A 17,421-nucleotide genomic window follows, 5' to 3' on the forward strand; every position below is an offset into this window, starting at 1 on the left:
CCTCTCCCCCTTCTTCCAGTTGTATAGATAAGGACTGGTAATTGTCTTTATGGAGGTGGTAATGAGTTCTGTCACCACACAAAGCAGCTCACTAATAAAATAAATCAAAGCAGCAACGAATGAATGGAAAGCATGCCTTTAAAATTAGATTTGTACTGTGGGTGCCACACTGTCACTTGCAGCGTGAGGCAACATTAAAAAGGCACAGAGGTGGCAAAGTACCTTGAAAGGGTCACTGAGTTCTGCTAGTAGGGATTAGGAAGCTTTCCATTGCCTCCATTGCAGCATCGTTTGGAAATAAATATTTTAAAGCACGATCAGGAAAAGAGCAAGTCAAACTGATGTTAGGTTTTACTCATTAAGCAACTGAGTTAAGTAGCTTTTCTGATCACATCATTGCATGTGTTCATGTAATGTTGTCTTTTATGCCTGGAGTCTTGTACCAGGCTGGAGCTCCTGGCCCATCAGTTGGGTCCAGCCTCCCCCTCCTGCTGCCTCTCCAGCGTAGGGCTCTGTGGATCACTGCTGTCTGGTACCACTTCACCAGCTCTGCAGCACAAGGACAGCTCTCTCCTCTCCAGCTGTACTGACTGCAGGGCTCTGCTGCGCAGCTTACACAGGGACATCCTGTTCCAGAGAAGTGTATTCATGGTGGTCTGCCTGAAAGCCTTTCCTTAGAGATGGGGCAGGTGAGGCATCCTCGGGGCAGGCAGCAAAGAAAACAGGCTGGTGTTTGCAGCCAGGCTTGTGTTACACTAAAATGCAGCTGGTGTGAACCCCTCAGGCTTCTTGCTGCAGGGTGCAGTGCAGGGTTGTGCAGGTTGTTGAGGAGTGTGTGTCTGTGCAACGGGGCTCTGGGCTTCTGCTGCTGCTCCTGCAGGTTTTTATGGTTCCCAGAACTGTTGCGGCTCTTGGAGCCTTACACAAACCTTTTCTGTCGTAGAAACACAAACCATGGCCAGATCCTTGTTTTCTCAGCTTATCTGTTAATTTCCTAGCAGTGAAATCATGCTCTGGCCCTCTGCAGCCAAAAGCACAATCGCTGCAGAGCAAGAAGCATTTCTAATTCCATAAGAAACTTCATAGAAGCTGAGTGCTAGTTTCTTTTTCATCTCTTCTGCACCAGCCTCTCAGGACACAGCAGGGACAAAAGGATTGAAATTCTGTAGAAGGAGAGTTTGTCAGCTTTCTTCTTGTCTCTCTCATCATAACGACATGTAATTAAGTACCTTGAACTTTAGAAGTTGCCTGCGAAAAATATTTCTCTAACTGAGAGCAACCAACCTCCATTAAGTTATACGCAGTCAGCAAATGACTGTAATTATTAGGGCCAGCAGACAGCTGAAACTCCAGAGGACTTTAGTGTCAGGGCTAATAATTATGCAGCAGCCTTGGCCAAATATTTCTCTTCCAAGCTAAGTATTTAATATTGTCGCTGTAGAATATTAATGGAATTGCCTGCTATGTGTGAAGCTGTTGACTAAGCTCATTGTACAGTGAACTGTGGTGGCTCAAATTAGCCCCAGTGAACGGGGAGATCAAGAGCTCTGCACCAGCCTGCCCGAAATCCATGGCCTTCAGGGCACTCCCGTGGGATCTGGGGACAAATGGAAAGGCAAAGGCAGTGCCTCGCTTCAGGAATTCAGAAAGTCATTTGTTTGGCATTCTAAAGGGTGCTTTTTCTTTTAAGTATTGATTGAATATTTCTGTGAAGCACACAAATATTTCTTAAACTTAATGAAGTAGATTGGCTGGTTTAGAAAATGTCTCCTTTTGTTTCACTTCGACAAAATTACTACATCCATGCTATAAATAAAGAATAAAAGAAAGTTGTTGCAGAGCGCTGGCACAAAGTGAAATCTTCCCAGATGGGGAAGGAAGCTTTTGGGCCCAATCTAGACATTAACCAAGCATCAAGGTAGTCCTCTCCAACTAGGAGTGTGTTCTAGTGACTTCCTGAGGGCTTTTTAAAGCTATTTATGTGTTCACCAGGCAGAGATTTCCACTTAATTGTAAGGCTGCAAAAGCAATGAATGAATGTCAGCAATGAAACCATAAAAGAGCAGTGATAACCACAGGGAAAAGTAGCAGTTTCTTCTGATTTCTGGCACTTGAACAGGCTCATGAATTCCCTGGAGCCTTGTGCATAACACATGACCACCTGTACTAGGGAGATGGCCTCCCTTTTACAGCCTCGTTACACAACCTACACCCCGGGTTTTTTATGGCAGCCCAGTTTAACTATTGTGGTTACTACTGCTGTAATAACATGTATCAGTTTAAAGCAAGGTGTGTGCTGTTTTCTCAGTGCTCAGATTTTTTTCCCTGTTCTTTTCTGTATAGAAGGCTTCAGAGCACTTGTGCTAAATCAAGGCTTGCTGCATGGCTCTAAGCAGGTAGTTATAGGATTTGGGGCTAAGGCAAGGAGGGGAGGGGATTTGGGAAGAGTGTACTTTAATGTCAAAATCTGGGTTAAGTTTTTTTATTACTTGAAAGTCTTTTCCTTTTCATTTTCCTTCATAAAGCCAAGACTGAATGTGTTTCTCTGCTGTTCCACAGGTATGGATGTGTGGAGGTCGCATGGAGGACATCCCTTGCTCTAGAGTTGGTCATATCTACAGGAAATACGTTCCATACAAGGTTCCCACAGGAGTCAGCCTGGCAAGAGTAAGTGGCAGTGGCATTCCCCACAACAGTAGTCTGACTGCAACGTGACCATGCTGTTGTCTACTCTCACCCCACAATGAGAGGCAGATGTAGGGGGTTTTGTCTGTAATATGCACTTGAACAGTTTTACAGTGGTGGATGTGTAGCACAAAGGGAAGAGAGCCCGGGGAGCTGCAGATGAGTGTGTGAACAGCTGCCATGCTCCCGATATCAGCCACTGCTGGGTGCTGGACACGGACTTTGTGATCAGGCGCTGGCTATAAAAACAAGATATGGCTTTATTTGTATAATACTTCAGTCATTTTATAGCTGTGCTCTCCAAGAGCAGCAGGCTTCAGCGTGGTGATTGGTTTTGGTGATTGAAAGACCTCTCAACTTCGAGCATTACAGACCACTGAATGGGCAAGCGGTAATTTTCCACAATGGAATGTTCGGTGCCATCTTATTTCTTAATCTAGTGTAGCCCAAAAAAGAAAGAGCTTTCACCTATCCTGCGCTGGGTTTCTCCAGCTAATTTTCAAATTGAGGAGGGATTGCATTGCCCTCTGGTGGGAGAAAAAAATCATAGTAGCAGGAAGGCTGCAAAAGTAAAAACCTCAGAGAGATGCCCTGCTTTTCTGAAGTCTTACAGCTTGCTCAGTGTTACAGTGCTTCCCAGTTTAATAGCATCGCCCCAGTTATAGATTTGGATTTATTCCTCAGCCCAGCAATGACCTGTCAGAGCGACAGAGCACTCTCCTGTCTGTGCCATCTCCTCAGGAGGGAGCTGTATTTCTTTTGATTCAGTATTTGGCTCTTGTGTACTCCCCAGTGCTGGAAGGAAACAGCAGAGAGGTAGGAAAGGCTGTTTCTTGGCATCTAACAGACACTTTGAGGTAAACACCTGCTCCTGTTGTGTGGAGGCTGCATTTGGGGCAGGATCAGCCAACTGCTTACTCTTAGCTTCCTCATTTTTTTGGTAGTAAATGATCACTGCTGGACTGAGCAGCTTCATGCAAGGAGTCACAGCTGCACATGGCACATTACTGACGGTCACCAAGAATGTGCCTGATGTTGCCAGAGAATAACCCAAGGTTCAGCACTCTCAAGGGTGCTGTGACAAGCAGGTCGTCTTGGGAGGGTGGTGTTTGTTGCTGTCTTGGAGTTGCACAGGGGATTAAGTTCTACAGTAATACATGAAATGTGCTGCTGCCACGAGGTAAAACCCTTTGCTTCTGTTCCAAAGGGTCATCATCTGAAAGCTCCCTATTCCTGAGGTATCTCAGAGTTTTACCCAAGAAAATGGAAAAAAAGTGCTAAGAAAGAGTATTGTGAACTGAAGCTTTTCAGAAGGGAGCACTGCAAATCCCATTTCTAGATGGATATAAAAGATGCAATAAGAAGGATTTAAGAAAGCAGCTTTTTGTCAGAGACCTTTGAATGTCCAGTGGTATTTACCAGCATCATGTTCTGACTAGTTTCCTTACAGAAAAAAAGGGAAGAAAAACAACTTTTGATTAATATTGTTTTTCTTAGCCACAAGGAACTAGATATAATGGCCAAGTGCCAGGATTCTGTTTTGACCTCAACTGAAAATATCTTTCTAAAAGTCCCTTGGAACTAGAGAGTAATAAAAATAATCTGTGTCCTGAAGCTGGAGAGAAAGAGTGGATGTGAATGAAAATCCTTTCTGAGCAAAAACATGCGAGCTGCTCTGAATGCTAATGGTGGTTTGTGCAGCACTCTCAGGTGGTTTCCCCTCTCGTTCTCCCCCCAGAACCTGAAGCGGGTGGCTGAGGTGTGGATGGATGAATATGCAGAGTACATTTACCAGCGCAGACCCGAGTACCGGCACCTCTCCGCGGGCGACGTCGCCGCTCAGAAGGAGCTTCGCAACAACCTCAACTGCAAAAGCTTCAAGTGGTTCATGAATGAGGTTGCCTGGGACTTGCCAAAGTTCTACCCACCAGTGGAGCCTCCAGCAGCTGCCTGGGGAGAGGCAAGTTTGTGCTCTGACATCTGCAGTGGGCAGGCAGGCTGCAGTTTGGTTTTTTAAGGTTGCCCACGTGCCTCAGTTGCTGTGGGTAAGGTGCGAGCAAGTGTTTAAAGATCTGTTGATGTTTCAAAACCCAGAACTCCTCTACCATTGCACTGGCCTGATCAAAGCAGGCAGTTGGGCAGGCAGCTGCTTCTATTAGTGCACAGCTCCAACGAGAATAGAGACTTGGCTTGTTCTGCATGTTGTGTATTTAGCAGAAAGCAGAATGTGCCAGAGGGAGGACTAGGGAGAGGCAGCAGCTGAGCAATAGTGAAATCTTGTATTTCCAAAGGGCTTCACAACTGTGTTGAGCTACTCTTGTCCTTATCTTTCCCATGTGAAAGGCAGGAAAACCATCCGTATTTTTGAAAGTCAGCTGTGTTCTGGGAATAGAATCACCCCAGGAGTGAGGCTGTGAATTGTTATACACGTCTCTCGTGGCTGAGTGTTTTGGGTCACTTAAAGAATCACTGGCAAAGGCGTCAGCAAAAGCAGGTGTAATATAAAAGTGAAAGCATGACAAAGTTTATTGGTAAGGTTCACTCTACTACTTTCTAGAGGGTTAAAGCACACGGAGAAAAAGCAAGCTAAAATCTAAAATCAATCAATCTAAAATTGAAACCAACCAAAAATTACCTGTGTGAAGACTGGGGATGGAAAAGGGTAAGGACAAAAGAGAATAAGGGAGAACCTCTCATGGAGTTACAAGGTTCAGAGTGGACCTCCTTACTAAACTTAGCTCTGAACTCAAATAGTTTAAGCCTAATGGTTTAACAGCGCTTAAACTTAACAGCACCTAATGGATAACTTAACAATTTAGCAAAAGATTCATGTAGGATTTACTATAGCACAACAGTAACTCAGAAATCTAAAGTACTTAAGAATCGAGGAGACTAACATTCATTGTACATTTGCTGTAGCATATTCACACTGGCACAGACCTAAGGGAGGATGTACAAGGTATAGACCTGTGAAAAATGGCACCACCAGACAACCCAGCCCACAGTGGGCTCTGCAATCCTGTCACTGGTGGGTTTTGCTATGTGCTGGAGGTACAGCTGGCAGTGGGCCCCATTTTGAGTTCTGTACTTTCTCCCAGCTCTAACCAGCCAGCTCAGACTCACAGTTAAGTGAGGAATCTTAAAACTAACTTCATACAAACACTGCTGCAATTTGAGACAATTTGAGCCTTCTTTCTGCTAGGAGCAGGAGATTCAGTGACTAATTTACTATTTCAGATACGCAATGTGGGAACTGGCCTGTGTGTGGATACTAAGCATGGAGCCCTGGGATCCCCACTGAGGCTGGAAAACTGCGTGAAGGACAGAGGAGAGGCAGCATGGAACAACGTGCAGGTAACAGTCTGATAAATCATCGGCCCCTAAATCTGGGGAGGGAGAGGTTCCAAGGACCAATGTTTAAGGAAGGCCATTTAGAGCTGTCATGTCCACCCCAAGGCTCACGTGCTCATTGTACTTAGGTACAGGATGTGGCTTGTGCTTGTGCCACAGGGGGGTCTGGAGCTTGGCAGACTGTGCGGAGCTTTTACCTCTGCTTTGAAGTTCTCAGAGAGAACAAAAGAAATGACAAGAAAACAGTGTGCCAAAACAATAAACCAGTAACAAGGCAGCTGTAATATGTAACAAAGTGAATATTAACTTCAAAGGTTGTGCTGAAAGAAGTGATAGAAGAGCATCATGCATATTAATGAACCTGCAGGAGCATTCAATAACTGTTCACTATCATCCTCCTGACAGCAGGCAAATGCATTATAAACACCCAACCATTGCTGGAGTGATGAAACCAGCCAGGTTATAGATTCACCCTCTCAACATATGAGGTGCCAGAAACGACAGCTTTATTGTAACAGAAGGGAGGAAAATATTAGTTTGTCTAAACTGTAGCAGCTGAGCTGAGAAAGGATCAAGAAAACAATGCCTCTATTACAGAGCCATGCATAACTCTTCAGGGAATGGCTTCAGTAGTAGGAGACAGAGGGTTGTTGCATATCAATTTGATGCGTGAAAAATAGAAACAAAACCAATTTACTCAGGCACAGTCCAAAACTAAGCCTCTGTTGTGTCAGGAGGATCTTGAAAATTAGTTTTGGCTTATGTTTAGGAAGAGAATGCGGTTTGAACTTCTGAGTAGCATTGAGCCTAAATTATTGTGGTAATTTCTCTCTCAAGAGGGATTTAAAAGACAGCCAAGAACAAAGTAGTTTCTTTGTGCAAAAGTTTTTGGCCACACTGCTTCAAAGAGCAGCACCCTGATCATTACTTGCCTTTCTCACTGCCCCATGAGAGATCTCTGAGGAGAACCATTCCTCCAGCTGACTCCAAAGGAGCCTCCAGAACAGCCTTTTCCTCAGGGACTGAAAGGGAGGTGTGCTGGCTGGCAGTCCTGCAGAACCACATGGGCTAGTGCTGGCCACGGAGGACACTTTCGTTGAGGCACTGCGTTGCCAGGCATGGGCTGTGCCCAGTTACTGAAGTTAAAACTCTTCCTCTGCTCTGTAGAGTCCCTCCTTCATTTCACCTGAGAGTGCTGAGTTCATTGCAGGATCAGTAGAAGGGAGCATCACGAAGCAATGCCCAAGTGTTTGCACTCCCAGCACTCCTGTGGCCAGGGTAGGAAGCTGTGGCTCCTGGTCTCTTGTCCCAGAAGTGTGGGACAATTTCTCAAGGTGACTGCAGGCTGCCTGTGCAGACTCGGGTGTCCACTGCCAGCGTTAACTCAGAGCTCCTGGAGCTCTCTGGCTTTTTTGCTGGCTGGGAAGGGCTGTAATTGGTCAGCTGTTCACTTAATCCTTGATGTATGTCTGCATTGCAGAGACATCCAGGGCTGTTCTAGTACCCAGGCTGACCAGCATGGCTGGCTGCAGCAGCACAGTCTCATTTCACATGCTGTGTGACAGCTGGTACAGAGTCCCCTGGTCAGCAGTCCCTGTCCTTAGGGGTGGGAGGAGTTTTTCCTCTAGAAGATACTGTCCTTTCCCTGAAGCTATCCCCACCCTGTGGGCACAGGGAACAGCATTCTGTTGGTGAAAGTATCATGCCTGGGTACCAGCCATCCTGAGGGTGCTGTTTGTCCTGACAGGTATTCACCTTCAGCTGGAGAGAGGACATCCGTCCCGGCGATCCTCAGCATACCAAGAAGTTTTGTTTTGATGCCATTTCCCACAGCAGCCCTGTGACCCTCTATGACTGTCATGGAATGAAGGGGAACCAGCTTTGGAGATACCGAAAAGTGAGTCTGTGTGTGTGGGCGTATTCTCATCTAAGGTGTCAAATTGCCTGAGGCACTTACGTTTCCTGAAAGTGTCACCACTCGTGTTTTATTCCTTCTTTTCATGTAGCTGCAATAAGAGAATCTGCAGACAGCTGCTTGTTACTGTACCATTGATTAAAAAGAGGTGACTCCCCTGTTCCACTGGTTAGAATAAGGTGATGACCCCAGGGCTCCTGAGCAGGACGCTCTCTGTGCAGTGTCCCCACAGCTGGCAGAGAGGTGATGTGCAAAGAGGTATTGTGAGAGTTGGTTTCTTCTGAGCACTGCAATGTCCTGCCAAAGGTAGATAAGGATTTATTCATCCTCCTACTAAGCAATGCTGTTCTGAGCCACAGGTAAGTACATTCTTGTCTAAGTGCCCTGTCCTAGTCCTTCCAATCTGCTGGCACAGTGCCCCGGAGGGATGCAGCAGAATTCCAGCCTGGAGAGCCCATGGCTTCTGGGTGCCTTCAGAGCTTCCTGGTGCAGGTGTGAGGATTGGGCTGGATTCTGTCGAAAGGGGTGGGAATAGACCCAGACACCTGTCAATCAGTTAAGTGTGGAACAGATACACCCAAGTGACACAATAGCTTGCCTTGGTTTTTAAGGCTTCTTTCTGATGGTTTTAAAACAACTTTTCTTCTCCACTTAAGCAACCTCACACCAAATTTCTCTCCTCCAGGACAAGACCCTCTACCACCCAGTCAGCAGCAGCTGTATGGACTGCAGTGAGAGTGATCGAAAGATCTTTATGAATAGCTGCAATCCTTCATCTTCAACACAGCAGTGGATATTTGAACACACAAACTCAACCATCTTGGAAAAATTTAACAGAAATCTTGATCTTTAAAAGACTGAGAAAATATATATATATATTTTACAATTATAGTTTTTACTGGGGAGGGTTACAAAAAAAATTTTTTTAATACTTTTTTTTAAACACTTAACGAAGGTAAAAGGGAGAATCTCAGGAGAAGGTTAACTAGCAGGCCAATCTTTATTGTGAAGATGCTGCATCCTTCTCTTCTGGGGATGGTGGAATTTTAAAGACTTTGCCAGAGCCACTTCTGTGCTGAGACTGAACAGAAACTCTGTTTTTAGAGGAGTCTGAATGTGTTTCAAATGGCTTTTTTTTCTGCCTTTTTTGTTTTATTTCCCACTGGGGTCTGGTGTTAAATGATTTTGTTATCCAGGACCCTTCAGGACTTTTTGTAGCTGCTATACCATGCATAGAAGCATTCCCCCATAGGTGCTTTATCTTCCAAACTCCATATAAGTAAAATCTTGAAGACAAGATTTAAGCTTCCAATCAAAAAAAAAAAAAACCCCATTATTGTAAAATGAAATGCGTATTTTTTTTGCCCTGAACCAAATATATTTCAAACAGGTTGAATATTATTACTTTCCAAATCATAGCTCTGATGAAGGAATGAGCTCTAGTGGAAGTGCAGCCAAGTGTTGGGAATATGGCTGTTGTTATTAGCCATGAGGAATCTGAGTTTCTGGTCTGTTCACTTTGCAGTCAGTTTGTCACTCACTGTTGAATCTTCAAGGTGAAAGATTAGCAGAGGGTTTTTAAATTATCACAGTTCTTACTGGTGAAGACTTTATGCTAAGAGCCTTTGGATATCAGTTTCCAAATTTGCCTCTTATAACCTTTTTAGCACAGACACCTCCAGGATTTCTCCTGTTAAATCTACTGCGTGAAGACAATTTCCATTCTTCCTTTAGAGGTTTGATGGCTAAGTTAATTTACAGTTGGTGTGAGCAGATTAATTCAGGATAATTAAGTCAGGGCTGAGATTAACGATTGGTCTTTATCCATTTGTTCATCAGTCTGTAGTTTCTTGAGTCCTGTGGTCAGTAGTGTTCTAGCCTTGTGGAAATGTGCTGTTAATCTCTCCTCATTTCCCAGCACCCACAGCACTGTACAGTTTACTGTGACTGGAAATCTGTTTGCTTTAGCAGAGATGTGGGACTGATGGACCCATTTTACTGGTACCCTCTCCCTTGTGCAGTCAGTAAGCAGTGCAAGGTGTTACCCTTCTGGTTTGGCAGTCAGATCTGCCAGACAGTGAACCGGGATTGTCTCATCCCAGGAGCTGGGATGTACTAACACTAAAGAATGAATGGAGGACCGTTGGTTCAAGTCCATCTGAAGCAAGTATTTTTTTAAAATCTGGTTTAAAACTAAGTTATTGCAAAAACAGATTTACTAGTTCCCCTGACTTAGTCTTGTACTGAAGGGAGCAGTGGCATTTTCTGGTAAAAGCTGTGAATGATGATGCAGTGAATCTCGTGCACAGATGCTGTGTGCATTAGTAAACAGGATTCCTTTGCCAGGAATTGCCCAGCTCCTTGGTTTGTCTGTCTGCCTGTGGAGGGGTGTTGCAAGAGTAGCATGCAGCCAGCTCTGGGGTGAAGGGGATAGGACCCCTCTGGGATGCTTGATGAGCATGGTTAGTAGACTGCCCCACCTCAGAGGGGCAGGGAAGCTCTGCTCTGGGATGTCTTTCATGTGAAGGCAAGGAGATGCTTCCCTGGTGTCCCAAAACAAGCAGGATGGCTCCCTCTGCAGATCTCCAGAAGCAAGAACCCCTTTTGTTGCCAGTTGTAGGGTCGTGTCCCATGTTTCAGATGTGTTCAAGGCCATGCAGAGCTGTACCTGGTAGCTGGGAGCAAACAAGAACACAGCTGTCTGCCCCTCAAACTCTCCAGTCTGATGTATTGAGTAGGAGGCTCAGAATTCACCTCTCTCGTCCACACAGCTGAGTCCATGTCTTACCTTTTCTGCCAACTTAGCTGGTCCATGCAGTCATGGAGAACAGGAAACATGGACACTGCATTGCAGCTGGGACCAGGTTTCCAAAATATGTTGGTGTCTAATATTTTGGGAGTGAAGAAAGAAAAAAAAGCCCTAAACTTCCCTTGTGACAGTTCTGCAGCAGTATTGAATGGAATGAGACCAGCATCAAACAGAGTTGACATCTTATGTTCTCAGTTACTACAATAAGTCTGTCATTAGGATCCCTCCTCATTTCTGTGGGAGACAGAGTCACCTTCCAGTGCTTTGTGTGTGACTGCTGCTTTCCTTAAGTTATTAATGCTCTCATTAGCCGAGTAGTGCTGACTGTGGAGCCACTAGATGGCCTGACTAGATGTCTTTATGAATGTTTTAATGCCTGTGGAACAAGAAGCTGTTTGTTCATGAACAATGCTAGATTTTTATAACTGGGACACAATCAGCATATTCTATAAATGGACTGTAGGTTGTTCTGCTTGCAGGTTGCAGCTTTGTGTGTCTTAGTTTTCTAATGAGAGGATTAGCTTCTGTTTCTAAAATGCATGGCTTGCTTTGTACTTGGGCTCACCTTGTGAAGGGAGCCCTTGCTTGGCTGGCTGGATTCTTGCTTCAGAGAGAGCTGCAGTAATGAACAGGTCTTTTACCCCTTGGTGATCTTAATTTGGAGAGAAAGGTCAGCTCTTACCAGCTTGCACCAAAAGATTAGGCAATAGTTGAGGCAATTCCTGTTTGACAACCCACCACCAGTACACAGAAACTGGAGCTTTAGTGTAAGTGGTTGTAGCGGGTCCATCTCAGTGTGGTTGATCTGTTTTCTGAAAGTTTGGCATCTGAGTGTGGTTAAGAGCCTCACAAATTGTGCACACTTCCAAGTAGCTCACTGGGCTTTGAGCTATTAATTATTTGCATCAGTTATACTTTTCAGTATAGAGGCTTTGTTGACTAAGGCAAAGACTTAATATAGCAAACCATCCACTGATTGAGAAATATAAGCTGTATTTCATCATCTGCATCTTTAACTGAGCCTTTGCTGGGCAATCTGGTTAATTATTCCAATTACTTTTGGTTATTTGTAAGCAAAATTGCTAAAGCATAAATACATAATCAAATCTTCACATCTGCATGCAAGTCAAGACTGCAGATTAAATACCGGTGATTATCTAATGCCAAATACATGTTTTCATATTTTTCCCCTAGAAGTATTGAAACACCCCTCTCTTCATGGCTGCGTAAGTTTTGCTGCTTTTAAGTATCAGAATCCCAGACAGCAGGGTGTGTTTTATGTTGCCTGACAATACTTTGATTTGCTCTTGAAGCTGTTGTTGATCTATACTGGTGCTAATCTCTAAGGCCTACAGACAGCAAATAGGTTTGGGGCTCTCGTGTGCAAGGTGTCTTTTCTCGTACCTAGGAAATTAACTTCCTTTTTCAAACCACAGCAGAACGTATGAGCCTTCCTGAAAGGGGAATACAGCATCATTAAAATAAAGATGTGCCTTTTTAAATGTAAATGTACAGCAAATGCTTAAACTTGAACCATTTCCTAGTGCCTTGCTGGGCAAGAGAAGAGAGGGGAAGGGGTTGGGGTTGGGGGATAAGGATATAAGAGAAAGCTTGGCTCCTGCAATGTTTGTGTGTGGGGTTTTTTTTAAATGTCTGATTTAAAAATATGTGTGAACGACAGTCATTCAGAAGCTCTTGGGTTCCACCTCTGTTAAATCGATATCGTTAATGACTCTGCGGAGGTTTGTCACTCCTAATAGGAGGACTTGGAAAGGTTGGCAGCTTCCTCCTGGTGCACTGTAACAGCTGAAGCTGTGCTGGAGGATGTCTTGGTTAGCTGCTGGATGTTTCACCTCATGGGAAGGCTCATGATTTCACTGGCATGCGGGATCCTGCATTTTATTTTCTAAGTATGCAAATCACAATTAGTCCCAAAAGCATATAAACTCTAGCAGAAGTGTCTTTCAGAAGAAGTTGATGCCTTCCATCACTGGGACTTTTCAAGAGTGTGTTAATATCTCTAATACAGAAGTAGCAAGAAAGCAATTTCTCAGCCTAACTTTCCTCGTGGTTGGTTTTACAGCAGGCTGTGCACAAGGCTTTGCTTTCCTTTACTGGAGTGTTCCACTCAGCAAACTTTCCTTTTCCCTGCTGCACTGAGATCAGTGACCTGAGAGTCAAACAGGCACCACCAGCATTTCAGGAGCACAGTGCTCTGGGGCTGCTGCAGGGCTGTGACAGCAGCTCTGCTGCCTCGCGTCACCCACGGGAGAGATCTCCTAATAGTCATATTGGGCAGTCATGGAACTGCCAGGTGAAAAGGGAGAAGATTTTTATTTTAAATTGTCTTTCAAGATACAGACAGGGAGTTGAATTGATTGGAGAGAACAGCCAGCCTCTGGCAGTCAGCCTGTCACACTTGCAGTCGAAAGAGCCCTGGTAAAGCCATGTGTGAAACAGCCCAAGTGATGCACGAGTACCTTGCATCCCACATCCACTCCCAGCAGCCGGGGCTCATGGATACACTGGGTGGTTTCACGGGATACACAGCAAAGGGCAGCTGGCTTGTGAGTCAGGAGCTCTGGGTCCTGCTCCCAGGCTACCATGGCCTGTTACTTGACCTTAAGCAAGGAAAGTCTGTGTGCTGCAATTTCCCAGCTTGTGTAGGATTTACCTTTAAGTGCTTTATTTTCTGACCTGGTGAGTGTTGAGTCCAGATTTTAAAACAAGCTGCAAATCCTCACCTGGTTCGAGTGGAGAGAGATGCAGTGGGTGGAGAATGGGAAATGAGATCTGAAATTGCCATCAGCATTCAACACAGACTTGTCAATTCATTTCATATTCCTCATTAACCAGTCAGATTGATTTATTCACATTATAAATTTGAAGTGTAACCAAAATAAGCTCACCTCCTGCTCTGATTGCTACTTTGGAGTGCCATGCTTTACCTTGGAGAATCTGTATGGAACTAGGCAATGATAGGTCATGGAAACCCTAATAAAAAGCCTGTGTCCGTTTTTGACTCTGCCTCTGCTAGCTGAGTATACTGCTTAATTGAGTGCATTTGAGCTTTCTTGATGCTTCTGTATGACCCAAAAGGCTTCAGTGGTTCCAGCAGTTGTGAGTGATTTGGGAGCTTTATATAAAGCCACTGGATCTATGTGGTCTTAAATATACTAGTTCAACTCGAGGAAAAAAGTCTTAATCCCAGGTAGTGAGCAAACAAATGTGAACTTCAACCACAAAACAAGATAAAAACTGATCGAGCTAACAGCGTGAAACCTTAGCCCTTATGATAACAGCAACAAATAGCTTTAGCCTCTAGGGTGGAGAAGGGAATTGGTTTCAAAATGCATTCTCTAGGATCTCGGTGATTAGGTCTAAGTTTGTCTGTACCTTGTACTGCATGCATTTTCTCTGTAAAACTGGATGGTGCCTCTTGAATCAGTGTGTATTTATTTTGTGCGTATTAGGACCAACAGCCTAATATCTGGGGGTGGTAAAGGACTTGTAGCACTTTAATGTAGTAGCTTTCATAAATTGGGAATCATTGATAGAATGCCTAGTGTTTTTAAAGTTGAATGGACTTCCTTTTATAATATATTTAAAATAAATTTTTAATGTGTTTTCTGAAAACTGTGTACACAGACATGACTGTCCCTACCTGTTTTGCTCCCGTGATTGATTTCTCTTCTACTTATGAGAATAAGCTCAGCTGCCCTGGTGTAGTGTTTCCCCAGCACAGGTTTCCTGTCACTCCATGCCCAGTGGTGCAATCCTGAAAGAACCACAGCTGTAGTGGACGATTTGTGCCCAGGTAGGACATCCCTGGGGGACAGCAGCCATGGACTGTCCTTGGTAGGCCACACTGGGAAGCACAGAGGAACAGAGAAAACCCAGCTGTGACTCTTCTTTCTCTACTTGCCTTGGAAGCAGCTGCTGGGAGATGCATCCCACACCTTGGTTTGCAGGGGAGGGCTTCAACAGCTCATGGCCTTGTTTGTGTTCTGATCTCCATGTGGGGAGAGCAGGCTCAGCCCAAGACAACAGAAGTGTATCAGCATTGCTCATGTTCCCACTAGGACCCTCAGTGCTTCCTGCTGTCACCATTTCATTTCTTCAGTGGCCTTCTCAATACTCCTTTTTACTTAGCTCCATTGGGTGAAAAGCAGTGGGGAAAAAAATGGATGGGAGACAAACAATGAAATGTGTGAAAACCTGTGTGTGGGAAAACAAGCCTTTCTGGGGGACAAGCAAGGCATGATCCCCAGGGAAGACTGTGCTGTGATTCCTGGCCACAGGAACATTGCCCAGGGTAAGTATGTGCCAAAAGTTGTGACAGTTTAAGCATTTTAGCAGGTTCAATGTGTGCCACCCTAGAAAAGTGCTGATGAGAGTGGGAGTCTGGGGGAAGGTGCCAGAGCTGTGTTTTCATTGGCCCCCCCAAAGGTACTGAGAAAAGAAATGGTCTGATTTCTGATTATGAAAAGTGTAAAAAAGCCTTCTTCCCAGGACATCTCCAGCAGCACAGACCATTGGGAGAGAAGTATTTCTGGCCCAAGCCCCCCGAATGGCTCCATTAAAACAGTAAGTTCCAGATGACAGCTACACCACAGACTTACCTTTAGAGGGTAGTTGTTGTGGGTGAGATTTACAGGCCTGCACAGGTTCCCCTAATTTGATTAGAGGCTGACTGGGATGGCCAGGCTATTACTGCTTCAGAGGTACTAAAGCTGCCTGGCTACTGATGGGTTTATGAAACATTGTTTCTCACTTCATTGCAGCTCCCACAAAGAATTATTGGATCACGTTAGTGATAGATACCTAATAAAGAATGTCTCTATGAGGCAGTTTATTTTGCAGCAAGCTTGTTCCCGGCTAGCAGACTGTGAAATCTGGAGGTTCCCATGAGGATAAATATGCTGAAATAAACTGCAATTATAAAAACACCTCCATGCACTTTTTTTTTATTTAGAAAGACTGAAAAAAAGGTGTCATCATGTTAGCCTGAGCAGGAGGTAATTAACATTGAATTAGCAAATAGACAGTGACAAAAGCTGGGTTTTTCCTTCTAGTGAGCTTTGCAGAAGGACTTAAAACGTTTTTATCTGCAGGGATGAGAGGTCGCAGCCCAAGATGAAATACAATCTGATGGTCAGTACCAACCTGTTCTGGCACTTATGGTGCCTGTTTCTTCCCAAAATATAGCCAGGGAGCACCTGCACAATCACCTCCTCAAGGGGACAGGAAGAAGTTCTGCTTGTTAGGGTCATGTTCCCTTTTATCTCCTTGCTTGCTGTTATTATCGTTTGTCCCTACAGTCTGTGGTTTTGGCTTCCTGAGTGTCAAGATAATCCTTCTGCAAGATTTCCTCAGCCAGCCATTTGATTTTTATTGGTAATGTTAAGATAAAGCCAGAAAGCTTGCTATCAGCAGCTTTGAGATCTCTGTCAGCCTCTTGGTGTTTTCCCTTTCCCCAAAACAAGGGAATATCTGTATGGCTTTGCCAGGAGGGTATTACTTCAGGCAGGCAGATCCCAATCAGTTTGGCCTGGGGCTTTTAGAACTCGTAGTGTTTTGCTTTTTTAAAATCTCTTTGCTCTTTGCTCACTGCTTGTTTGGTCTGTGGGTAAAGTCGTTTGTTTCCACCAGCTTCCCGTGAGAACGGCCGGCTCCAGGGAGCGTGTCCCCAGGAGGGTGCACTGTGGTTCTCCGCCGGTCACATGCACAAACAGAAATTACTAATTGCCTGAGGGCACCCGCAGTAAAAGCCAAGGCAAGAGGCAGAACTGTTGAGGAGTATTAAGTCTCTGCCCTGCAGATTTATTCTGAGGCTTGTTTGGTATTGTAAGGAATGCTTGGAAAATACAGATTTTTGCTTTTCTCAGTCGTCTTGTGCAGACCAGGCAGAATTGGTTGTCAGTGTTACTGTGGAGCAGCCTGAGCTGATGACCAAGGGCTTTAAGGAGTCTCTTTCTTGCGAAGGTATTTCGTGTGATTCAGCACAGTTCACCCATTGCTCACGCACATTGTTCCATGTGCAGGATTTCAGGCTTTGAAGTCATTTTAGTCTATAGAACCTTTCTTCTCTGTGCAGAAAGTCTTTTCTTCAGGAAGATGAAATCCTTTTCCTTTTAGAGCTGCTCAGGGACCTCTCACAACAGCATTTGCTATCTGGTAGAACAGAAGTCACAGCATTTCCAGAAGTTACATCTTTTCTTCACAGATCAGTAGGAATTTCATTCTTACCCCACCCCCTACTTTGCCTCCTCCTTTTTTCTCCCCTTTTTTTATTTTTTGGGGAGGTTTGGGGGTGGGGGTTGGGGGTTTTTTTGTTGTTTTGGGGGGTTCCTTTGGAGTTTTATCTTTTCCCTGAGATGAAAGAAATGCGAAGCTTAAACTCTCATTGCTTTGAGAAACAGTTCTCCAGGTCCTATCTTTTCACTATCCGTGCCTTGTGATTAGAGGGGGAGGAAAAAAATAATCAAAAGGAAATCTTGTTATTTCTTATACCATAAAAACAATTACATTTCAGCCAGAACTCCTGCCTAGGTGACGACCCAAGAACAGGCATTTGTGGCTGTGCCGAGCCGAGTTTTGTACGAGGGCCGGGTGGGAGCCTCAGCTTCAGGTCTGTTACGGGTTCAGGTCTGTCACAGGA

The 17,421-nt window shown here is 44.6% G+C and overlaps 1 protein-coding gene across 1 annotated transcript in view; it reads left to right on the plus strand.

Moving 5' to 3' along the window:
• GALNT10 (polypeptide N-acetylgalactosaminyltransferase 10) overlaps positions 1-17,421 on the plus strand; it is a 54,791-nt gene that overhangs the window by 30,355 nt on the left and 7,015 nt on the right. The window contains exons 7-11 of the mRNA XM_017728126.1: positions 2,560-2,667; positions 4,424-4,645; positions 5,923-6,039; positions 7,784-7,933; positions 8,637-12,768. Coding sequence (XP_017583615.1) covers positions 2,560-2,667; positions 4,424-4,645; positions 5,923-6,039; positions 7,784-7,933; positions 8,637-8,804 — 765 coding nt within the window. The 3' untranslated portion in view covers positions 8,805-12,768. The remainder of the gene's footprint in view (positions 1-2,559; positions 2,668-4,423; positions 4,646-5,922; positions 6,040-7,783; positions 7,934-8,636; positions 12,769-17,421) is intronic.

This window comes from Corvus brachyrhynchos, unplaced genomic scaffold, assembly GCF_000691975.1.
Source record: "Corvus brachyrhynchos isolate BGI_N302 unplaced genomic scaffold, ASM69197v1 scaffold21, whole genome shotgun sequence".
NCBI lineage: Eukaryota > Metazoa > Chordata > Aves > Passeriformes > Corvidae > Corvus > Corvus brachyrhynchos.